This window comes from Vitis vinifera, chromosome 4 (genome assembly GCF_030704535.1).
Source record: "Vitis vinifera cultivar Pinot Noir 40024 chromosome 4, ASM3070453v1".
Taxonomy (NCBI): domain Eukaryota; kingdom Viridiplantae; phylum Streptophyta; class Magnoliopsida; order Vitales; family Vitaceae; genus Vitis; species Vitis vinifera.
In genome coordinates, this window is record NC_081808.1 from 12,332,024 (window position 1) to 12,357,881 (window position 25,858).

Consider the following 25,858-nt stretch of genomic DNA (forward strand, 5'->3'; position numbering starts at 1 on the left):
ATATATATGTATGAGTCTCTATACATAAAAGAATTGAGGAAAAGAATTTTCTACTTTTTATTCTTCCATCTCTCTTCTACAATAACTATTATTGATAGATAAAGGAAAGAGACCATTGTAGTTGGTGGATGAAGAAGAAGAATGGGTGGACTTCAACATTGATGGAGAGGATGATATGGAAATTAGATATCATGATGATTCTTTAGAGGATCCTACTTGTTCTAGTGATCGTGGTGCTGAAGAATGAAGACTATATGATTGAGCCAAAATAATGCTGAATTTTGGAAGAGAGAATGACAAACCAAATTAGAAACCATTAGTCTATCATGACAAACAATGAATTGTCTTATTATGAATTCTATAGCTTTGTTACTTCATTTTTTTTATGTGATTTTATTAGTATTTTTTTGATTATTTATTTATTGTTTAAGTCGAGGCTTATGCCTCACCTCATTTAAGTAAAACATCTTAAGGCTGCTTTTAGCATTTTAAAACACTGCACTTGCTGCCTGTGATTGTTGAGGCAATTACTATGTGCTTATTAATAGAATTATTTTGGAGTGGTTGGTAGTTCAGAATGGCCTAGGGTCATTAATGACAATAATTGAGCATTTGCCCACTTGTTTCAAGGAGAGGTGATGTTTTGGGTTGGATTTCCTTTTTCATTGTTCTTTTAACTTTTTTTTTTTTTAACTTAAATGAGAAGCTGAAATTTAATAAAGATGACAAGACTACAACAGGCTTGAAGATCAAGGCATCCTTGATGAAAAAGGAAAAAAGCAAAAACAAATAGAAACACAGCTCCTCCTATAATTTACAACAAAGATGCAAAAGCGCAGAGGCAACCACAACCCTCAAGAGAGAAAAGGTGAAAAGAGAGAATCATCTCTTTGGGGGATCCATTCCCTCTTATAATTTGAAACAGAGATGCAAAAGCACCAAAGCAACCCTAAAGAGAGAAGGTGAAAGGGGAGAAACATCTCTATGGGGTAGTTAGCATGGTCTGGCCTCCTTGCCAAGTCTTTCAGCATATCTTTAGTCTCTTTCAATGGATAGTTGTAGTGCCAACATTCCAAACAATGCTGTCTGACATGATAACAACAGAGGCCTCTTCTTATCTCCTTGGACAACCTGGGGCCTGCTTGATTCCCATCTGAAATAGGTTTTTGAAGATAAGAAGATAGCATTTTCTGAGGATATCATTAGTATTCTCTGAGGTACTACCTGTGTGCCAGTTCTGGCCCTGCTCTTTCTGGTGTCTTTTAGTATAACTATGTTTTGTCTATATAGAACATGTTTTCTCTGAAAACACTCAACTTTCATCTTTTTCAAAGAAAGTTTTGTAGCAAGACTCATTGAAACAGTTTTTGTACTGTTTTCTATTATTATGCTCTCCATGGACGGAACCAAATAATCCCCTATTCTTTTGCCTCTTAAAGGCCTTTCAATTCAGTTCCAATTTTTTACCTTTTGCAAGAGAAATGTATAAAAGATGATGCAAAGGAAGTCCCAAAAGAAGGTTAAAAAAGAAAAGAAAAAGAACCAGACTAAAGAAAGCAATAGAAAAGAAAACCCTGATGAAACAAAAATAAAGATAGAATAAGGCAAGTTCAAACTGAACCTGCTAAGAAAAGCTAGTTATAGCTTTGCTGTTTTTTGATGGGAAGATTTGGTTTTCCATTTTTTTGTAACCTCATGTTACACCTTGTGTACATGGGGTGCACCCCCAATTTTGTTGGGCGCATTTTATCAAAGTTTTTGTTTGCCTATCATATTTTTGGTTCACAAAATTAAAGTTTCGAAAAGCCATTGGATTGTTGAAAAAGTTGAAGCCACTGAGTTATACTTTTACTCCTAAAACAAGATTTTTTTACTAGAGTACCCGGTCTAATTTGTGTGTTAATTATATAAAGTTTTTTACTGTGTTCAGGACATGCAAATCTAGGTAATTTAGATGGATGATTGACCTAGCAACTATAAGAAGCTTTCGTATAGTTTTTAAATTGAATGATTATTTAGTCGATATTAAGGTTCTTATTCATGTGGTAGAGTTCATGTTTAATTTTCTTCTTGGATCATGGTGCTTCACACTGAGCCCACTAAAAACCCTACATTCTGATAAGAACTGTTTTTCTTCTAACAGTTGCTCTTCTTCTTGACCATATGTTTATTATTCAAATGCTATCTAAATCACAATAGAGCAATTCCAGTTCTGCAGAACATTCAGAGGCAAGCTGTTAGAGTTATATGATAATTAATTTCAATTCTATTTGCATATGTACTGTTGTATTCATTTTTTATGAAAAGAATTGGTTTATTTCCAACAAAAAAAATTCAGTTCTATATTCATATAAACTTTGCCTTGTCTATTCTTTAACCTATCTATAAATTATTCCATTTATTTAATGCATAGTTTATACAGGAATGGGGTTTTGACCTGTCCAAAGAGAGCTCTCTTAACTCTGCAACAGTGAAATACAGAGACTTTTTGCTGGCAACAGCTTCTGGGAAAATTGAAGGAGTAAAAGGCCCTGGTAAACTAGCGACGCCTTTCGAGAAAACAAAAGTTGCAGCTTATACTCTAGGTGCCATGACACCTTGCATGAGGCTGTATGCCTTTCTGGGTAAGGAGCTTCAGGCACTTCTACACCCTAGTGAAAGCACTCACCCTTACAAGAAGTGGATTGACAACTATTCTTCTGAAGGTTTCCAGGTTTGTACTTAGCAGTGAGCATTTTTATTTTATTTTAAAATTGTCTAACTGTAAATCTCTGCTGACGCCATTCTGAGAGAAGTATACTTTACATAAATGGTTTTCTCACTCAGGCAGCTTAACTAACTTGTTCTTTGAATTTAGGGTTCAGCTTTACAAACTGAGGACTTGCTGGATAAACTAAGTGTCTCTTTGACAGGCGAAGAGCTTGACATCATAGAAAAGCTTTATTACCAAGCTATGAAACTTGAAATAGAGTTCTTCTGTGCTCAGCTGCTTGATCAGTACACTATAGTTCCTCTAACTAAAGGGCATGACCCTGCAGCAGATCGTCTTGTGATATTTTCTGATTTTGATTTGACATGTACAGTTGTTGACTCTTCTGCCATTTTGGCAGAGATTGCAATAATAACAGCACCAAAATTTGATCAGAATCAACCTGAAAATCAAATTATTCGGATGTCCTCAGCTGACTTGAGGAACACATGGGGTGTTCTATCCAAGCAGTATACTGAAGAGTATGAGCAATGTATAGAAAACATTCTGCCATCTGAGAAAGGTACACTCATCAGCTGCACTATCTTTATGATACTCCAAAGTTTCAACTCCATGAATTAAGGATACTGAGTTGGATTGATGCTCTGCTATTTACAATTCCAACTTCATTTGGTTTTCCAGTGGAGGAATTTGACTATGAAGGCCTGTGTAAAGCACTTGAGCAGCTTTCAGATTTTGAAAAAAGGGCAAACTCTAGAGTGATTGAGTCTGGAGTACTTAAGGGTCTAAATCTTGATGACATAAAACGAGCTGGAGAACGTCTAATTCTTCAAGATGGTTGTGCAAGTTTCTTTCAGAACATTGTAAAGAATGAAAGTTTGATTGCAGATGTCCATATACTTTCATATTGTTGGTGTGGTGATCTTATCAGGTCAGCATTTTCGTCAGGTATGTTTCTTCCCTGATAGAAATGGCAGATTTAGGACCTTAATGTAGACATTTGTTGACGGTGTTGAATATATTGAGTTTGCAGCTATTATATGGAACTAGTGTGCACTATGCCCAATGAATCAATTTTTCTTAATCTAATGCTCTGTTGATTGCTTTGTACATCCGAGTTTCAATCTTGATATGAAGTTGCATGTTATTGCACCAATTTTTCTAAGTAAAAGAATTAAAGCTCTTTTGTTAAGTTGCCCTTGTTGAGTTGCCCATCTTAATATGTTTCTTTTGTCATGTCAAGGTGAAACTTTGTTTACATAATGCATTAAAGAACACAAATTTTGTAACTATCTATGAATTTGCATTACCATTGTGTCTAGTTCATGTAAAGTATGAAATCGACTTAATATTTTTTTTTTATTCCCATTGATGGTGGCTTTTGTTGTGGGTGTGGGGTGGGGATGTTGGTTAGGTTGGAGATGGTTTTTAATTGCCATGTGTGTAAAACTTGATTAAAAAATGTAACAAAGATCTAGTAGCATGGAGATATTAACAATTTCTCTATATCAATTTTAACCTAGTAGAAATAATGGAGATTAGTGTCAAATCATGGAAATTTAAATTGAAAATTTTGGAAATTATTAAATATGAACAATATACAATGGATTGAAAGTCAAAATATTATTAAAAGAATGCATATATAACAAGTGGATATTTACTTGTATAGTCTACATTGAAGATTTTCAAGCTTCAATTTTAGAAATACAAACTTTATGTTTGTGTATATTGATAAAGAGCCATATAATTAAATATGAAGTGTTAGAATATTCTTTTCTTCATATAAAACAATTTTACATACAAAAAACAAAAAAAAAAAAACAAAAAGCAATAGCTCTTAAGGCTTGGCTCGAGTGATACGGGTTTCCATGTTTGAGTCCCAATGGGGACAAAAGAAAATGGGCCAAATGCAATTGTTAGCATCGGAGAGAAAATTTTACCTATCAAAAAGAAAAGAAAAAAATAGAAAGCAACTTAGGCCTTGTTTAGGAAGTGTTTTTTTAAAATAGTTTTGCAAAACAATTTTTGAGAATAGTTTCTGAAAACTGTTCTATGATGTTTTGTAGAATAAAAGTTTATTTGAGAACCTGAAATGTTTTTAACTTGTTTTCTATGCTTGTAAATATGTTTTGAAAATAATTTTTATATGTAGTGCTTTATTTTTAATCATTCTCTATATTTGTATAATTATTTTTTAAAAAGATGAATATCTTTTAAGTAATCTACAAGAGGAAAAGGGAATGAAGCCTAAAAAAAAAATGGCTCTAAAACAAGAGACCAGTTACCAAACATACCAAGAAACGAAGCCTTAGATATCAAGGGACCTCCCTTTAGGTGGCAAGTGCCGTTGCAAAGCACTATGCCTACCTTTCTTTAAGTGATCAGCATTGAGAAGAAGTTTGAGATCTTTAAACATAGATAGAGGAACTAGATGTAGAACTAACAATTTTGACATAACTCAACAATATAACTTAAAAAAGACACAAATTTTAATGGTTTCAAATAAAATATAATCGTGTTCATGTCATAATCATGTCAATCCATTAACTTGCTTAATAAATGGGTAATGTTTGGTGTCTACTCAACTTGTCTAACCTGTTTAACTCATTTACATAATCATATCAAAATGACATGCTTATGACCCAACCCATTTTGACTCATTTAACTCATATAAACTTATTAATTTTATATATTTAAAATTATAAACAAATTTTAATTATGAATATCATATAATTAAAAAATTAACGTACTAAAGTAAAATTTTACATTTTTCTTTATCAACATTAAAAATATGTTATAATTAAAACATTAATTAAAATTATAAACAAATATAAAATTTAAATTTAAAAATTAAAAATAAATTAAAATTTTTTAAAAACAATATTTTTATTATTTTGAAGTAGTTAAATAGGCTATAATCATGTTAATGAGTTTAATGGGTTAGAACCGCGTTAATGGATTTAATAGTTTATAATCACGCTAATATGTTTAGGAGGTTAAAATCATGTTAATGGGTTATCCATGTTAATTTATACAGGATTAATCCAACACATTTATTAAATAGTTACATGGGCCATATCGGGTTATTCATGTGATAATCAAGTAGTGTTCATGTTGGATTATTTTGACACAATTATTAAATTGGTTAAATTTGGGTTAAGTAAATTTTTTATGTTTCCTAATTCGATACGACATGAATTCTACGCAACCCAACTTGTTGTCACCCCTAACTAGATGCCTTGTAAGATTTGGTTCACTACCTTACCTCTCTTTAGATTTTGCAGTAAGAGGGGTTTTAGGTGTTCTATTAGTATGATTGTGTTCTATTGGAAGGAGTGTGTAGGGCTTGCAAGAGATAGCATTGAGTGGACACCTTGTATTAAGTGCATTAAACTTGATATTGATGGTTGATTGTGGAGGGAGTATTTAATGATTTAGACTCATGGTGGTTGGAGACCTTTCCAAACATAATGGTTATGGTTTGGCCAATTGGATAGAGGTCCTTTCTCTATTGGAGGTCGAATTAACACACCCTTATTGGTTAGTAACCTTCTAGCATAGGGAACTAGATGGTTGTTCTTTCATGGGTTCCTTATGGAACAAGAGGACCTCTAGATACTTGGATTTGAAAAATTATTGACCCTTCAAGAGGTATAAGATTTTACTTTGTTTTTTAATGTCAAATTTGGTAAATCAGCTAATGCCTAGCAGATATGTTGGCTAAGCAAGGAGCCTCTTTTGTCGGGAACATTTATAAGGGATTCCCTGTCTCTCATATCCTATTATTTGTTAGTTTTTTTTTTTTTAAATGGCAGTTTAGTTGTTTTTATATAATTATTTTTAGCCCTTTTATTTTTTCTTGCTCTCTTTTTGCTTGATTTTAAAGGGTAGCTCATCCTTATAAAAAATTATCATTGCTATTGCTATTAAGAAAAATATTTTGGTTTACTATTTTGAACGAAAAGAGTGGCTAGCTAGTGATGAGATGAGAGGAATCTTATGAGGCGTAAATATGGGTGGCTTGATTTTGCTATTTTTAGGGCTGATAATTTGTTTTTGGGTACAATTTTTTAGATTAGTATTTTCTTTTTTAAAATTTTCCATCTTTTTCCCTTTTATGGAAGTAAACTTCACCAAAATGAACTAGTTCCAATACCAAATTATCATAAGAATATGAAAATGAAAACAAAGTTTCTAAATAATTTGTTCACTCTAAATCATAGTTACAAGGCAAAATATAAACAAGTTGTATAGAAAAATAAAATAGAAAACTAAATTAGGCTTGATTATAAAAATATACAATTTTTAGAATTACTCTAAAATCTAAGACTTGCCTAAAGTACATGATACAATCAAATCAGAGAAAATAAAGGAGAAATATAATCAAATCTGCAAAGTCAACCGCATATTCTAGCACTCCCCCAGCTTGCCAACAATATAATCAAACATGATACTTGGAATTCCTTTTGTGAAAATATTTGATAACTATTGTTTGGTGGTTACAAAAGGTGTAGAAATCATTCCACTTTTAGTGTTCTCTTTCATGAATTGTCTATTCAGGGATTGTGTGCAATGCTTAGAAAATATCTAAGAACTATTGTTTGGATGCTTTATTATCACTATAAATCTTCACTCGATCTTGAGGTTCCATATTCGATTCTTTAAGTAGGATCTTAATCCTCATTACTTCCCATACCCCTTGTGCTAACACTTGAAACTCAGCTTCAACGCTTGATCTAGCTACAATAGGCTGTTTTTTTTTACTCCATATCACAATATTTCCTCTCATAAAAGTGCAATAACCTATTGTTGATCTTCGATCTTTTTTGGAACTTGCCCAATCTACACTTGTGCATGCTTAAACCAACAATTGGTCATTTTCTTGAACAACAATCCTTTTCTAGGTGTACTTGAACAACATCCATGTCACGTTCCCTTGGTAAAGGCATAAACTAGCTCACCACACCTATCGAACATATTGTATCGGGTTTGGTATGCCATAGATAAAACAACTTTCCTACCAACCCTAGTATCTCCCTTTACCAACAAGACTTCCATCAAGATTAGATCCTCATTTGTGATTAGGATCGATGGGTGTAGCTATGGGTGTACAACCTATCATCCCGATTCTTTAAGAAAATCTAGGACATATTTCCTTTAAAGAGAGAGTTATACCTTGCTTTGATCTTGTTACCTCCATATCAAGAAAATATCTCAAATTTTCAAACTCCTTTATCTAGAACTCCTTTGTTAGAGGTTCTTTCGCACTTTTAATTTCTTTGACATCATTATCTGTGATAATGATAACATATACGATAAAAATAGTGATCTTCTTAAGTGATGAGTATTTATTGAATAGAGTATGATGCCCCTAGCTTTGAAAAAATTTATATTTTTTTAAGGACTTTGTAAATATTTCAAACCATGCTCTAGGTGATTTCTTGAGCCTATAAAAGGACTTTTTTAACCTACACTTATTGTTGGATAAATCCTTAAAACCCAATGGAAGCTCCATGTATATTCATTCCTCTAAGTTCCCATGCAAAAAGGCAATTTTCACATCAAATTGGTGAAAAGACCAATCTAGATTAACAACTAGAGATAAGAAGGATTCTAATGAAATTCATTCAGGGGTGGAAGAAGTTGGTTTGTGGTGGAGTCCAAATCCTTTGAGATTTTGGTTGAGGATTTGGGAGGGAAGCTGAAAGGCTGCATTTGGGAGAGAAGCAGAGGCGTTTCCTCTTGGATTAGATTCGGGGAGGCTAGTTTACATTGCTTACAGGAAGGAGTAGAAGCCTGTTGTAGAGAGGTTGATAACCAAAGTTGAGTTATTGGTTGGATGGAAGGGAACAAGAAGTATAGGTTGGAACGTCGTTTAAGTGAGGCAGGAAGGTTCATCCTCTGCTCTGTTCGTGATCTTGAATAAAAAAAATACAACATTATTTTTCCAGAAGGGAAGGGACAGTTTGTTGGATGGAATTCTTTGGCCGAGAGGTTGAGAGGCCTTGGTGTGGCCTCGACAGTAGGTTTAAAGGTTAGTAGTGGTCCAGAGGATCCGTTGAGGGTGAAGGGGGGCTCAAAGGTTTTGTGGAGGGAGAAGGGGGTGGAGTTGAAGTCATATGCAAATGCTATTAAGTCTAGCCTGGGAAGGGTAGGTGAGTCAGTTTGGTTAGAGGTGGGGGAAAGAGAAGTGCGAGGAAGGTTAGATCAGATGAGACAGTGTTTGGTAGGTTAGTGGGGTATTAATTCAGCTCCATTACCTAAGTTGGAATACGTAAGGAGTTGGACTCTTCAGCATTGGGCTTTAAAGGGGAATCTAAGGGTTGCTATGTTAGGCAAAGGTCTCTTGCTGTTTGATTTTGAGTTGCCTAGTGAGGCTGAGCGTGTTCTAGCCAGAGGCAAAAGAAGTATTAAGGAAAATTTTATTATTTTTGATAGATGGAACCTAGAGGTGGGGTGCCTTTGCAAGGACTCCATTGCTAATGAGGCTTGGGTAAGGGTGGTCGGGCTCCTGCTTCATTTGTGGAGTCTTGAGGTGTTTAAAAGAATCGGTGATGGGTGTGGAGGATTTGTTGCAGTGGATGAAGATACCGGATCCTTGTCTGAGTTGCAGTGGGCTCGGATCCCGGTGAAGTGCGCAGAAAAGAGTTACCTAATTCTGCTCATATTGTTATGGGGTCGGGTTGCTATTCTTTTCAGCTATGGTGGGAGTCTCTACCTTGGTTCACGTAGGTGGTGCCGGCTGGAAGCTTGTGTGGGGAGGGTGGTCTAAGGGTGGGAGAAGATGGTGGTGGAACGTCACGTGCTGTCTGCTGTGGGAGTAAAAGGGAGAAGGTGGAGCAGTTGAGGTTGCAGCTGGGAGTACAGGACATGTCGCTTGCTGGAGGTAACCCACCCACCCTTCCTGTTGAGGTCTTTGACGTAGAGACTGATGTGAGGGGTAGGGTAGGTGTTTCTGTTGGTCTTGTGAGAGGGGGAATGGAGTCTTTGTTTAACAGTCCAGTCGACCTTTTTTTTAGGGCCGGAAGGCCTTTGTTGTGGGCCTAATGGATTAGAACTTGGGGAGGACTAGGGTCTTTTAAAAGAGTTATAGGTGGATTTGGGTCTTGGCTCTAGGCCCATCAACCTAAATGGCTTGGGAGGCTGCAGTGAGGGGGTGACGGGAGTGGGCTTTGGGCCTGAAGGTATTGATGCTTTGGGAGGAGGGCTTTTTTTTGGGGAAGAGCCTCTTGTCACTCTATCTAGGGCACAAAGTGAGTCTTCGATTAGCAAAGAGAGGTGTGCAAGCGGAGACGACGACTCTCTTGTCAGGTTGACGAGTGCTGCGATGCCGCTGGAGGCCCTTGAGGTGGTGAAAAGGGGGTCGATGACTGATGAAGCGCTGTGCGAAGAAGCTTCTAGGTATGTCAAAACTCTTTCGTTCTCTGGGGAGGGGGAGAGGGAGAGGGGGAGGGGGGGGGGGTGGTGTTGAGAGCTCTCTTCTTCTACTCTTTCTTCTGGATTCAGTTGGGCTGTGTTGAAGGAGGGGTCCTTCATTGGTTTGGCCTCTATGAATGACGGAGAGGAGCAGATTCCTCTAAGTATTATTCTGGCTGATGGCAGCAATGGGGAGATGGCCTATGAGGGGGAGAAGTCTTTGGTTGAAGAAGGTGTTGGGGGGTGAGTTTGTGGAGTTGTTACAGGATCTGGAGGAGAAAGGCTGTCAATGGGACGATAGCTGCCTGGCGAGGTTCAACAAGTTTTTGGGTTTTTCTACGGAAGGTTTTGAAGGTGAAATTTTGAATTCGCTTCTAAGGACCAAGAGAAGAAGAGAGCAAAATAATAAGAAAGGAATCTCAGTGTCACAGACTTAGTCTTTTCTTAAGCTCGTGCGACACTTAGACAAGTCAAGACACTTGATCTTGCTAAGTTAGCCTTACTCCCAATGCTTAGCTTGTTAGACTAAGATGCTCACGACTCGGAAGTTTTAGAAGGCGTAGTAGGCAACTCTTAAAGAATGGAAGCTTTTTGTTACTCAAGGAAGCCTTTACAAGTGCTTTGAGAATTCACTTGGTTAGGAAGTGGTTTGGGTGGTTTTTGGGTGGTGCCTTGGCCAAATGAGGGCCTCACCTATTTATAAGCATCAATGGAACTCTCTGGAACCTTGGAGGGTTCCTTACAAATCAAGAAAATTCTAGAATACCCTACACAATTCTATGTACAATCCTATGTACAAGAATATACAAGAGATTCCTAGAATTCTCTAGAAAGCCTTGTACTCCTCTCATGCCTTTCACCATAGTGTAGAGATGTGTGGACTTCGCCAGACATCTCTAGAGCCTTCCACACTCTTCCCACTAATGGCTAAGTGTAGATGGCTCCAAGAGTCTCCAGAAGCTTCCTGGGCTCTATATAAACCCATAGGGAGGCTCATTTGAAGCATCCTGTGACACTCAGGGTCAACTAAGTTTGATCATGAATTGAAAAAATTAAAGTGGTCCATCAATTATAATGGTGCGAGAAAGGAGAACTCTTTGGTTAGAGAAGGTGGGGCCAGACTCTCGACCATCAGATGAAGTTAAAGATTTTATCTTGGAATGTTAAGAGGGGCCAATGATAGAAATAAAAGGAAGGTGATTAAGGTCTTGATCAGGTCGCAAAAAGTGGATTTGGTGTGTCTGTAGGAGACCAAAATTCAAGATATAACCCAGGGGGTAGTTCATAGTTTTGGTGTGGGAAGATTCTTAGGTTGGGGTGCAGTGAGTGCAAGGGGGGCAGCTGGTGGGGTGGTAGTTTTCTGGGATAATAGAGTTTTGGAGTTAGTAGGTATGGAGGTGGGTCTCTTCTCAATTTTGTGTCGCTTTAAAAATTGCGAGGATAGCTTCTTGTGAATTTTTACGGGGGTCTACGGACCTACCTTGAAAAGATTCAGAGATCTGTTTTGGGAAGAGTTAGGTGCCATTTGAATGTTGTGGATTGATCCTTGGTGTATTGAAGGGGACTTTAACGTGATCAGATTTCCCAACGAGCGTAGTAGAGAAGGAAGAATGTTTGGGTCCATGAGAAGGTTTTCGGAGGTGATTGATGAGTTGGCTTTAAGAGATTTGCCTTTTCAGGGGGGGCCTTTTACATGGAGCGGAGGGCTGAATGGTCTATCCAGGTCAAGACTGGATCGCTTTCTGATTTCGGAGGATTGGGAGAATCATTTTAGCGGGGTGACTTAGTGTACTCTCCCAAGGCCGATGTCTGATCACTTCCCAATTCTGTTGGATGGGGGTGGTGTGAGGAGGTCCAATTCCATTTCGATTTGAGAATATGTGGTTGAAGGAGGAGGGGTTTAAGGAGCTGCTAAAGGACTGGTGGCAAGGTTTCAACTACAGTGGGTCTTATAGTTTTATCCTGACAGAAAAATTAAAGGCTTTAAAAATCAAGTTGAAGAATTGGAACAAGGAAGTGTTTGGAAAAGTGGGAGTGAACAAGAGGTTGGCTCTGGACAAAGTGTCTTTTTAGGATGATTAGGAGCGGCTAAGAGTTTTAAACGAGCAGGAGTTAGAGGCTAGAAGGGAGGCTAGGGAGGAGTTCAAGAAGTGGGCGCTTATGAAGGAAATTTCGTGGAGACAAAAATCAAGAGAAACGTGGTTGAAGGAAGGTTATAAAAACACGAGATTCTTTCATAAGATGACAAATTCTAACAGAAGGAGGAATTGTCTGAAAAAGATTAAAGTTAATGGCATCTGACTGTTAGAAGATCAAGGAATTCAGAGGGGTGTGGTGAGGGCTTATCAGAATTTGTTATCGGATCTTGGTGGTTGGCACCCTAGTATGGATAGTCTGGAGTTTGGCAGAAGTGGGGTTGAGGAGGCAACCAGGTTGGAGGAGATGTTTTTTGTGGAAGAGGTGTTTTTGGCTCTTTCAGAGCTGAATGGGGACAAGGCTCTTGGTCCGGATGGGTTTTCCCTTGCTTTCTGGCAGTTTTGCTGGGATTTTGTCAAAGATGAGATAATGGGGTTTTTCAAGGATTTTTTTGAGGGGAAAATTTGTCAAAAGCCTGAACACCACGTTCTTGGTTTTAGTCCCTAAGAAAGGCGGGGCTAATGATTTGTGTGATTTTAGACCCATTAGTTTGGTGGGAGGTTTGTACAAGCTGCTTGCTAAGGTCTTAGCTAATAGGTTAAAGAAGGTAGTGAGAAAGGTGGTGTCATCAACCCAAAATGCGTTTGTTGAAGGAAAGCAAAACCTTGATGTTGCGTTAATTGCTAATGAGACCATAGACTCTTTGCTGAAAAGGAATGAAAGTGGTGTGTTGTGTAAATTGGACTTAGAGAAGGCTTACGATCATATTAATTGGGATTTTTTGCTGACAGTGATGCAAAAAATGGGTTTTGGGGAGAAATGGGCTGGTTGGATTAGTTGGTGTATCTCCACTGCTTCATTTTCAGTTTTGATTAACGGATCGCCAACAGGTTTTTTCCAAAGCACTAGGGGGTTAAGGCAAGGGGGCAAGGGGACCCCCTTTCCCCTTACTTATTTGTATTAGGGATGGAGGCCTTAAGTTGCCTCATTAACAAAGCAGTAAGGGGGGGTTTCCTTACAGGTTGCAGGATAAGGGGGAGGGGTGGCAATGGGATTCAAGTTTCTCACTTGCTATTTGTTGATGATACGTTGGTCTTTTGTGAGGATTCCCAAGCGTAAATGGCTTTTTTAAGTTGGTTGTTAATGTGGTTTGAAGCCATTTCTGGGCTGAGTATCAATTTGAATAAGAGTGAAATTTTTTTGGTGGGAAGAGTAGAAAATGTAGAGGTTTTGGCTTCTGAACTTGGTTGCAAAGTGGGAACTCTTCCTTCCACTTATTTGGGGCTCCCCTTTGGGTGCTTCGCACAAGTCAGTGGTGGTGTGGGATAGCGTGGAAGAGAGGATGTGGAAGAGACTTGCCTTGTGGAAGAGGCAGTTCATTTCTAAGGGAGGGAGAATCACTCCCATATGGAGCACTCTGGTTAGCATGCCAATCTATCTCATGTCCTTGATGCGCATGCCAAGAGTTGTTAAATTGAGACTTGAGAAAATCTAAAGGGATTTCCTCTGGGGTGGAGGAGCGTTGGAGAAGAGGCCCCATCTTGTAAAGTGGGTTGTAGTTTGTTCTCTTAAAAAGATGGGTGAATTGGGGATTAGAAATCTTTCTATACTCAATAGGGCCCTTCTGTGCAAATGGAGTTGGCGCTTTGCAGTTGAAAGGGAGTCATTTTGGAAGCTTGTAATTAGTAGGAAGTTTGGGAAAGAAGGTGGAGGGTGGAACTCCTATGAGGTTAGGGAGGGCTATAGGGTGGGGTTTTGGAAGGAAATTAGAAAGGAAGGTTCTCTATTGCTTAAAATGTTTCCTTCTTTGTGGGGGATGGTAGAAGGGTGAGATTTTGGAAGGACGTTTGGTGTGGGAATAATTCCCTTTGTGAGGCTTTTCCCTCTTTGTTTGCCTTAGCGGTCTCTAAAGATGTGTGGGTAGCGGATTGCTAGGATTCTTTGGGGGAAGAGGGGGGTTGGATTCCCCGTTTCTCTAGATCTTTCAACGATTGGGAGGTGGAGGCGGTGGAAAGGCTCCTTTCGACCTTGCAAGGAAAGAGGCTAACCGTTGGTGTGGAGGACAGAGTGGTGTGGAAAGTGTCAAAGAATGAGATTTTTTCTGTAAAATCCCTTTATTCTCTTGATCCTAGCTGTGCAGTCCCGTTTCCGTGGAGTATCATTTGGAGCCCTTGTGTTCCTACAAAGGTGGGTTTTTTTGCTTGGGAAGCTTCATTGGGGAAGGTTCTAACCCAAGATCAACTAAAGAGGAGGGGCTGGAATTTAGCTAACAAGTGCGTCTTGTGTTGTGCTAAAGAGGAGACAATAAATCACATCCTTGTGCATTGCTCCAAGATGAGGGTTTTGTGGGATCTCGTGTTTTCTTTGTTTGGTGTTAATTGGGTCCTTCCGCTTACGGTTAGAGACACTCTCTTAGGTTGGTTCGCTTCCTTTGTGGACAAGAAGTGTGGAAAGACTTGGCGGGAAGCTCCTCTCTGTTTATTTTGGACGGTTTGGAAGGAAAGAAACAGGATAGTTTTTGATAATGAGGTTTTGTCGATTCAAAGAATGAAAAATTCTTTTGTTTGTAATTTCTTCTCTTGGGCTAAGTCTTGTTTAGATGTAGGACCCCTCTTTAATTAACTTTGTTGATTGGTTGGGTTCTTGTTTAGGGTTGGTGAGTGTTTGCCTTTTTTGTTGTTTTTTGTCTTTTGGTGACTCATGTATACTCCCTATATGCTTTGGGTTGCCTTTTAAGCACCCTTTTTCTAATATATCTTCTGTGGGTTTATCTATCAAAAAAAATAAATAAATCAATTCCAAGAGTTTTCATATGTCCTTTAGCTACCAATCTAGTCTTATGTCTCTTTATTGAACCATCTACCTTGTATTTAATGGTAAACATCCATTTGTAGCCTATTGCTTTTCCCACATGGTAACTTTACAACTTCCCAAGTCTCATTCTTATGTAAAGTTCTCATCTCCTCACATAGAGCTTCCTTCCATTTAGGCTCATTTAGAGTTTCTTGTATATTGTTGGGAATAGATTCTGAGATCCAATTAGTGGTGAAGGCTTTGTAGCTAGGACTAAGACAATGATAAGACATAAAATTAGACAAAGGGTGTTTGGTTCAAGTTCTAATCCCTTTCCTAATTGCATTTGAAATATCTAAGTCAAATTCAAATAAAGCACTTGAAGAAGGTAAGGGATGTGCACTACCTATCTCTGGAGTTGAAGATTGAGTGTGAGAGAAAGAGAGAGATGAGATGAGATCTATCAAATTATCATGTTTCCTTCTAGAGTAAACCAATGGTGTCTTTTCAATTCTTGTGTTATTCTCCACAATTTTGTCATTATTTTTCAACTTTTGTCTATAAAGATTCAAACCCTAAGGTTGACTCAAGTTGTCGATGCTACTGCCCATTTTTATTGCCTTCATCTTGTTGCTTTTCCAGCTCATTCCTGTTTTCATTAGCCTATAGGTTGATCAGATTCAAGAAGAATAAAGGTCATTTATGGCTAGATATACAATGTAAGAGGCTTGACTCAAGGAATAGGACAAATCTTTGACTCTAGTTTTCTCCCCTTGAGGATTTGTCCTAGGATGGTATGAGAGTCAAAGAATTTGATGTCAATAGTCTTGTTTTTTTTTTGGACGATGGAAACACTTTACCCTTTTTATGTAGGAGATTAACCTAAGAATATACACCTAAGAACTTTAGGATGAAGTTTAGACCTTTTTCACTGTGAATATGAACAAATGCAACACCTCCAAATATTTTAAGAGGAAGAAAGCCAAAGGGATTAATACTAAGAAAATGACACTTGAGAACTATTAATGGCTTTGGAATTTCCAACAATTAATAAGATACATTACAATTAACATAATATTAGTGAAGTAGATTTTGGGTACATTTTTTGTAGACATCAAAGCTCTAGCTATCGTAACTAAATGCTTATTTTTCCTCTTAGCTACTCCATTTTGCTAGGGTGTATCATTGCAAGAAGAATAATGTATGAACACATTTTCAAAAAGCTATGAACCTAGAATGTTATTGAAATACTCTTTCCTATTATATGTCCTTAACACTTGGATTTTGGTATGGAATTGGATGTGGATCATCAAATGAAATGTTCTGAAGCAAGGAGCAAGGAGCAACTTCTAGTTTTTCCTTTAGGCAATAGATCTATGTTATTCTTGTGCAATCATCAATAAAACTACTAGTAAATGGTTCCCATACATCTATTCCTCAAAAAAAATAAAAAATAAAAAATAAAAAATGGTTTCCATACATCAGTATGGATCTCAGAGAAAGGAATTTTGGATTTTCTATTGCTCAAAGGAAAAAGAACACGATGAACTCTTGGACAACTCACAAACTTGACATTGAAATTTGGAAAGTTTAAAAACAACAAATAATTGAGAAAGTAGTAATTTAAGAGATGAAGTTTGGATGACCAAATCTATAATGCAACAATCAAGTATCCATTTCTTTATATTATCAATGATCTTTGAAAGAAAGGCTGTCTAGTTTTCTTAGTTTCAAAGTAAAATAGACCATCTCTCTTTAGTACTACCAATCTTCTTCCCCATTGCTAGGTCCTGAAAAATGTAATGAGTAGGGTAGAAAGTTGCACGATGATTAAGGGACTTGGTCACTTTGCTAATGGACAATAAATTCCAAATAATTTTAGGTACATGAAGAACATAGTTTATAGTCAATGAAGGAGAAACAAAAATAGAAACAAAGCCTTTACCATTTATGTGGATAGAAGATTCATTGGCAATAGTGACTTTACCTTTTTGTCGAGCATATGATTGTGGTTTAGAAAACCATGTGATTCATTAGTCATGTGATTTGAAGCCCTTGGATCAATGATTCAGGGTTTAGATGGAGACTTCTCAAGAACATTGAGTGAGGAAAAAAATTATTTTCTGCTATATTGAATAATCCTTTACAAGGAAAAAATATATATATAGATTATCTACAGACTATTTAAGGAGAGTTTGACATCTTATCACAATCCTATCAATCCCCAAAATCAAGGGACAACCTTACTAATTATATGAAAGTTAGGAAAGTGTTACAATTAGGAAACTATTCTATTTTACCAAAATCCCTACTGTTGTATATTAATTTATGCAAGTCAAAGAATCACATAGATTCTCCAACACTCCCCCTTAAGTTGGCGAATAGATATTATCCATTCCCAGCTTGCTTGTAACCTCTTGGAATGAAGAGTTGGCCAATCCCTTGGTTAAAATATTTGTCAATTGTGCATGTGTTGGGACATATGGTGTACATATCAACCCGCTCTCAAGCTTCTCTTTGATGAAGTGTCTATCGACTTCAACATGTTTGGTTCAGTCATATTGAACCGGATTATGAGCAATGTTGATGGCTGAATTTTTGTCACAATACAACTTCATTAGTCCCTTCCACTTAATTTTGAGATCATCAAGAATGATTTTCAACCACAAAAGTTCAAAAATGTCATGAGCCATGGCTTTAAACTTTGCCTCGACACTTGACTTAGCCACCACAATTTGCTTCTTACTTCTCTAAGTTACTAAATTTCCTCCAAGTAGTGTGCAATGCCCTAAAGTTAACCTTCTATCCACAACCGACCCAACTGAGTTAGCATCTATGTATGCTTCAAGGCTTAGCTTTGCACATTTCTTAAACAAAATTCCTTTCCCAGGGGTACTCTTGAGATATCGGAGAACTCTATAGGCAACTTGAAAATGAACATCCTTTGGGTTATGCATGAATTGCCTTATCACACTCACGACATATGCTATATCTGGTCGTGTGTGCAAAAGGTAAATTAACTTGCCAACCAACCTTTGATATCTTCCTCAATCCATTGGTGTATCATCACTAGCCTCACCTAGCTTGTGATTTGGTTCAATCAGTGTGTCAATAGGCTTGCATCCTAACATTCCAAATTCCTTGAAGAGATCAAGTACATGCTTTTGTTGCGACACAAATATTCCTTCTTTTGATCAAGCTACTTCAATTCCTAGGAAATACTTGAGCTTTCCAAGTTCTTTTATTTCAAATTCCATGGCCAATTGGTCTTTAAGTTATTGCATTTCCATTGGATCATTACCTGTCACAATTATATCATCAACATACACAATTAATGTTATAACTCCTCTTGAAGCTGAGTGTTTAATCAACAATGTGTGATCTCCTTAACTTTCTTTGTACTTCATCTTCAACGTTACTTTAGTAAATCTTCCAAACCATGCTCTTGGAGACTGTTTCAACCCATACAAAGCTTTCTTCAACCTGCAAACTTTATTCATGTCAAATAATTGGTCAAAACCCAATGGTGTCTCCATATACACTTCTTCCAAATCACCATGCAAAAAATACATTTTTCAATTGTTGTAAACACCAGTCAAAGTTAGCTACCAAAGATAAGAGCACACACGATATTTATTTTTGCCACAGGTGCAAAAGTTTCTTGATAATCAAACCCATATGACTGCTAATCTTGCATTCTATCTTTCTAAAGACCCATCAACTTTATGTTTTACTGTAAACATTCATTTACACCCCACAATCTTTTTTCCTTTAGGAAGGTCCACTATTTCCCAAGTTTGATTTTTATTTAATGCCTTTATTTCCTCATTCATGGCATTTTTCCAATTCTTATCCCTAAGTGCCTCATGGTAAGTTTGAGGAATTTGAATAGAATTCACTTGGATGAAAAAAACTCTTGTATTGAGGAGATCGTTTGTCTAAAGAAACAAAATGAGATATTGGATGTTGAGTGCAATTTCTAATTCCCTTCCTAAGTGCTATGGGAGCACCTAGATCATTTATAGTAGGAGATGTTTCCATATCTGGTTGCGAATTGGATTCTTGAACTTGCAAAGGTGGAGGAATTGACATCCTTCTCCTAGAGTACACTTGGAGTGGCTGAGCATTAGCAGAAATCGAGGTTGGAATTTCTGTTTTAGGCTCTATTTCAGGTTGATTGTTGCTTGGAGTTGCAAGAAATGACTTAGGTAACACGAAGGAGGATAGTAGCTGCTGGGGTGAAGTAAAATTTGATGAACCTGATGGAAGAGAAACTGATTCTTATCCTTATCTTTTGTAGTGGTTGTCTCCCCTTGAAGATAAGGAGTGGAGAAAAAGAATTGTTTTTTTAGCAAAAGTAACATCCATGGAGATAAAGAATTTCCTTGAAGGTGGATGATAACAATTATATCCATTTTTTTTTTTTTTGTGGCGGAATATTCTAGAAAGATGCACTTCAAGGCATGTGGGTCAAGCTTTCCCTAGTTGTGGGCATAAATATGCGCAAAGCTAACACACCAAAAAACTTTAGGAGTAAGCTTGCAAGTGATGCGAGAATCTGGAAAATGGTTGGAAAAAACACTCATAGGACTCTTGAATCGTAGAACTCATGGGTGTTCGGTTTATTAAGTATGCTGCCGTCAACACGGCTTCTCCCCGATAAGATTTAGGAACATGTGTTTGAAACAAAAGTGCTTGTGTAACCTCAAGTAAGTGTTTATTTTTCCGTTCAACGACCCCATTTTGTTGTGGAGTATCTACACAGGATGAATGATGAACACCACCTTCTTTTTGAAGAAAAGTTGATAGGGTTTGATTAAAATAGTCCCTTGCATTATCACTCCTTAACCTCTTAATGCAGACCCCAAATTGGTTTTTGATCATTTTGAAAAAATTTGGAAAAACTTCACTCACTTCGGATTTTTGTTTCAAGAGAAATGCCCATGTTACCCTTGTGTAATCATCAATAAATGAGACAAACCACTTTGCACTCGAAACATTAGGAATTTTAGATGGTCCCCAAAAATATCAGAGTGAATCAAAGAAAATGGAGAAGATGTTCTTGTATTACTCAAAGGAAAGGAAACACGATGATGTTTAGCAAACTCACAAATATCACAATGTAAATTGCTAACATCAACATTTTTTAATAGTAAAGGAAACGTATCTTTGAGAAAACTAAATGGTGGATGTGCAAGACGAAAGTGTTGAAGCCAAATGTCATCTTTATTGAAGGAAAAATTATTGGATAAATAGGAATGTGAAGGCTGGTTGCAACTTCCACCCTTTTGTCTCAAGGAAATAGAATCCATCCTTTTCCTTTGCAAGTTGAATCATCCTCCCCATAACCCGATCCTGGAAAACACAGTAAGTTGGATAGAAAGTCACTCTACAATCCAAATCTTTAGTAACTTGATGAAGAAACAAAAGATTGATAGACAATTGAGGAACATGCAACACATTTTTGAGTGGAAGAGAGGGGTATAAAGTAATGGTTCCCTACCCTGCAACAGTAGTGAAAGAGTCATCTGCAATTTTGATTTTCTTATTACTAGGACAAGGATTATAAGTGATAAATGACTGAGAAGAACAAGTCATATGATCGGTTGCTCTAAAGTCTATGACCCAAGAATCATTGTGGAGTGTGTTTGAGGCACTAAGGGCATAAGAAGTAGGAAACTTACCTAATTGTGCAAATGAACACGATCCATTCGTTTTTTCAAGGGAATTAAGGAGATTTCTCAGTCTCTCTATCTCCTTATTGAATCCTCCAGTCTCCTAGCTATTTGAATTGAAATTCTCATAAGGATGACCTTCTGCATGAGTCAAGTGAGCCTGTCCTCTTTGCTGTCCACCCTTAAAACCACCATTCCGGCCTACTCCTTGGGGTTTCCCATGGAGTTTGCAACAAGTTTCTTTAGTGTCACAAGGCTTCTTACAATAAGTGCCCCATACTCTATCATGGTTGAACGACCTTGTTGACTCGTTCTTAACGGTTTCAGTTGCGCTTCCTTGTCTCTTAGCATCCCTCTTGATTCCTTCATCACTTGTTTTTGTGGAAACCATGGTAGACCCTTTTGGGGTTGTGATTCAAGTGTGACACCTCTTTGGCTTTCTTTGGCTCGAATTATTGAGAAAACACCCTACAATGAGGGTAGAGTTTCTTTTCCTAAAACTTGCACTCGGACTTGGTTAAACTTAAGATTAAGTCCTGCAAGAAACTCAAAAAGCCTTTCCCTTTCTACACTCTTTAATAACATAGCAGCATCTTCACTACACTTCATTTGAAAATTTTGATAATAGTCCAATTCAAGCCAAAGTCCTTTCATGACATTAGAGTATTCAGTGATTGAAAGAGTACCTTGTTTGGTTGTTATTTTTGTCTTGATTTCATAAATCAAGGCTACATCTTGCATCTTGGAATAGGTTTGGCGAACTGTTTCCCAAATCTCCCTTGCTCTTGTTAGAAACATACAAGTACCGCTTACTTCAAGCAACATTGAATTCCATAACCAAGACATGATCATGGAATCTTCCTCATCCTATTTGACAAAGGTAGGATCATTCTAAGTAGGTCTGGTTCCCATCAAATGACATAATTTCCCTTTTCCTTTCAGAAAAGTCTTCACCACTTGTGACCATTGTAAGTAGTTTCTGCCATTCAATAGATGACAATTGAATATTCTGCAAGTCCTCTTTTGGAGAGTTTTGTTGCATCTCTCTAGATTGGTTTTCAGTAATCACAGCAATAGGGTTAATTTCAGATGTTTCAAACATGGCTGAATAATGGATAGGACTGAATAATGGACAACAGGAAGGGATTTTTCAGAGAATCAAATTTCTCATAAAAATTTTTCAGCAAGAAAAGACGTAGGATTTTGCATAAATTTTTTACCAAAGAGCGAGAGCTTTGATACCATATGAGGAAAATTTTTTTTTTTATGCTGTATTGAATAATCCTTTACAAAGGAAAAATATATATACAAATTACCTACAACCTATTTAAAGAGGGTTTGACATCGTATCATAATCCTATCAATCCCCCACAATCAAGGGACAACCTTACTAATTACATGAAAATTAGGAAAGTGTTACAATTAGGAAACTACTTTATTTTACCAAAATCCCTACAACTCTATATTGATTTCTGCAAGTTAGAGAATCACATAAATTCTCAAACACTAAGGGATTTATATTACTTGATTGTGCTAAGAGAGCGGATGAGTTAGTGGAATTCCCAAACTGTCCCATCATCTTATATAAACTTCACTAAGGATTGAGTAGCACTTTTTGGTTTTGGGATCTCTATAGTAACACTCTAATAAGCATTAAAAGCTATTTGTTTCCTTTATCACCAAGTGGTGGCTTTCCATTCAACTTTTAGCATGTCTCCTTCATGTGTCTTAGTTTGTGTCAATAATCACACCATCTATAATCTTTTTCTCTAGCCCTCTTTTGTCGTGATTTGAAGGAACCCAAAGGACCATTAGGTTTACCATTTTGAGTAGCTTTGATGGCAAATTCTCTTGTGAGGCTGGTGCTAACGTGAAACTTCTACTTTCTTCACTACATACTTAAGAAGAATAAACTTCACTTAAGCATGGAAAAGGTTCTTTTCCAAGTACCCTACTTACCTTATCCAATCAAGCTTACGAGTAGCAAGAAAGTCAAATGCATGATCTCGTTCCAACATCTTAGTCAATATTGATGGATCTGCTGTAGATTCCATTTCAAAGTGTTAATGAAGATCCAACTCTTAATGCTAAACTTTCAAGGTATTGTTGTAGGTTGTTACTGTGACATTTTCTACTTTGTATTATGAATCATACTCTTCAACTCATAAATTCGAGCAGCATTTCCTTTCTTTGAAAAGGTTTGCAAGACGACATCCCAAACTTCTTTGATTGAGGAGAGGTACAAGAATTGTTTACCAATTTTTAGTTGCACATTTAGCAGCCATGACATAATCATGAAATTCTTTACTTCCCATAATTTATAAGATAAATCAAACTTCTTTAGTTCCTTAATGGTACCACGAAAATGCTTAATCCTTCCTCTACTGGTGAGAAAAAGTTTCGCTGATTAGGATAACTCAAAGAAATTTTTTTCATTCAATTTTTTTGTTGTAATTTGGAACATTGGATTGTCTAGATCTGTGACAGCTTTAGTTTGAAATGAAGAGATATTCGTGGAGGTATTTTCAAAGATTTCGGACATGGTCAAGGAAAATTGACAAAAAAAAAAAAAAGAAAAAACAAAGAAAAGAAAAGGATAGGAAAAACTAGTAATGAAGGCCAACAAAGATTATTATTATTTTTTTTCTTTTTCATAGAGGGAATAGCCATAAATTCTTTTCCAACTTTGACTACATGAAAATGAAAACCAAGTTTCTAAATAATTTGTTCATTCGAAATCAGATGGATGACAAGGTAATATATGAACAAGTTGTATAGAAAAATAACATATGAAACTAAATCAGATTTTATCCTAAAAATATGCGATTGAACCTAATTATAGACAGATTTCTAGGGAAGGAATAAGGAAATTAATATAATATACAACCATACAAATCAATTACTTTATTTACAAACAAATTGTAGCCATTCAAATCTCATCATAATTTGTCAAATCTTCTAATAGTAAAAAACCTTTAAAAATGTCTCATTACTTAGGAAAATTCCTCTTTACCCTCCAGCAATGTAGGAAAACAATTGAGTTCTTGTTGTTCCATACATAGTTGTTGAAAATTTACGATAATACAATACAACAATTAGGTACATTTTTTTATGTATCTTATCTTAAAGTGTATCTTATGATACATATATGATAAACAATATGATACATGATTTAACGATATAATGATACATATATCTTCAACTATTTTCCATAATTTTTAAGAAAAATCAAATTCAATTTTCTTTTTTTTTTTGTTAAAAGAATTTATTATATTAATTATTTAAAATGTACTAAAAAAAAATAAAAATTGATCGTTAAAAAGAAAAATAGGCAAAATAATCATATATGAAAAACTACATTCTTGTTGCCAAATACTATATTAGAAGTCAAGTAAGTTTATTTTTATAATGAATATTAAAGAATTTTCATTTGAATGTTGACATTGAAAATGATGGTGATTAGTAAATAAAATTTTTTATTTAATATATTAGCTTTTTTTTTTTTTGTTTAATTTCTTTTTTAGTGGGGAAGGAAGGATGGTGAACCTTAAAAATTTGGAACTTTGAGGATAACATATGTATACATATACATCAGTCAACAACAAACATAAGTGGATATGCTTAGTTAGAATTTAGAGCTAAATATCATAGCTAAAAATTCATGAAATTTATTTTTGCAGATTATGTGATGAATCTACACATAAAGTCATATTTTGTTTATTTATTTATTTGTTTGTTTTCATTGGCCAGGGGGTTTACATGTTCTGAACGTGCATGCAAATGAGTTCGCTTTCAAGGAGTCTATTTCCAATGGTGAAATTGTTAAAAATGTGGAGTCTCCCATTGACAAGCTTAAAGCTTTCCTCAATATCCTAGAGAACTGCAGCAATGACAGAAAGAACTTGACTGTCTATATTGGAGACTCTGTGGGTGACTTACTTTGCCTGCTTAATGCAGATGTAGGCATAGTGATTGGGTCAAGCTCAAGTCTAAAGAGAGTGGGCAGTCAATTTGGAGTTTCGTTTGTTCCATTGTTTCGTTTCTTGGTTAAGAAACAGAAAGAATATGTTGAAGGAAGTTCCTCTCGCTGGAAGGGGCTATCCGGAACTCTTTACACAGTCTCTAGCTGGGCTGAAATACATGCCTTCATTTTGGGGTGGTAGAGTCATTTTCTTGTTCTCATGCCCTTGTCTTCTTGGTAATTAGGATAAAGGAAGAAATCTTTATATATATATAATGGAACACACAGATACAAGTGGGTGGCTAGTTTTATTACAGCTCACATATCAACTTTTCTCTTCCCTTCATGTGTTCCTATGGGATTGTCCATTCACAGATATAAACATCAATCTGTTCCGGCTTGATATGCTAATAACAAGTGGGGTTATTTATGATCTCCTGTAATCTCTCTCTCTCTCTCTCTCTCTTATGCTCTATATTCTTGCTGACTTTTTTTTTCTTCTTTTAATTTGTTTTTTATGTAAAAACTTTCAGGTGTTGATAGGTTCGAGGTAGCAAACATTAAGGAAGAGGAGGGAGTCCTACCAGTTTGCCTGTTAATATAAATATCTCAAATTTAAGTTCTATATTTGTGCTTTCATAGGTTAATTGCCATTTGATATTTGGCAGAAATGGCAGTTTCTATAGTACATGGATTTCAATGACATTAATGTCAAACCGGATGAGCTCCTGTGAGCTATTCCTTGATCTCTTCCTAAAAGTATATATAAACATGATTCCTCCTTATTCTGTGATTAAGATTCTACAATTCATTTCTTGGTCCCTGTTTTAATGGTTGTTTTGGAAATTTTGTGCTTTTCGACCATGAATACTGACTTGGATATGGTATTAATACTTAGATGCTGGACTCATGCATCCATATAGCTAATTTGACAGAATCTGAGGTTTGTTTTTCCAGGTCAAGGTTGGGAACCCTATTCTTGAAGTACGCCATCTGTGACACAGCCGACCAGAGATGATATTCATTTGGTATAACTTTTAAGTTTGTTTTCAAACGTCCCTCAGAATTTGCTTTCTTTTAACAGTTTTTAGTTGTATGTTATGGTGCACTCTGTTTGAATGGAGAATTTGTTTGAAGAATCTGATGGTTGATTCTAGGACTAAGTTT

The 25,858-nt window shown here is 36.5% G+C and overlaps 1 protein-coding gene across 4 annotated transcripts in view; it reads left to right on the forward strand.

The window, feature by feature from the left end:
• The window catches only part of LOC100266835 (bifunctional TH2 protein, mitochondrial), a 44,272-nt gene extending 18,796 nt beyond the window's left edge, over positions 1-25,476 (forward strand). Inside the window, exons 3-6 of one of the 4 annotated variants that reach the window (XM_059736328.1) lie at positions 2,423-2,713; positions 2,858-3,272; positions 3,392-3,658; positions 25,225-25,476. In XM_059736328.1, coding sequence (XP_059592311.1) covers positions 2,423-2,713; positions 2,858-3,272; positions 3,392-3,658; positions 25,225-25,295 — 1,044 coding nt within the window. In that variant the 3' untranslated portion in view covers positions 25,296-25,476. Of the gene's footprint in view, positions 1-2,413; positions 2,714-2,857; positions 3,273-3,391; positions 3,659-24,480; positions 25,122-25,224 lie in introns of those variants that run through there. The other 3 variants (XM_059736327.1, XM_010650626.3, XM_059736326.1) reach the window with 3 other exon arrangements.
• The last annotated feature ends 382 nt before the right edge of the window (positions 25,477-25,858 follow it).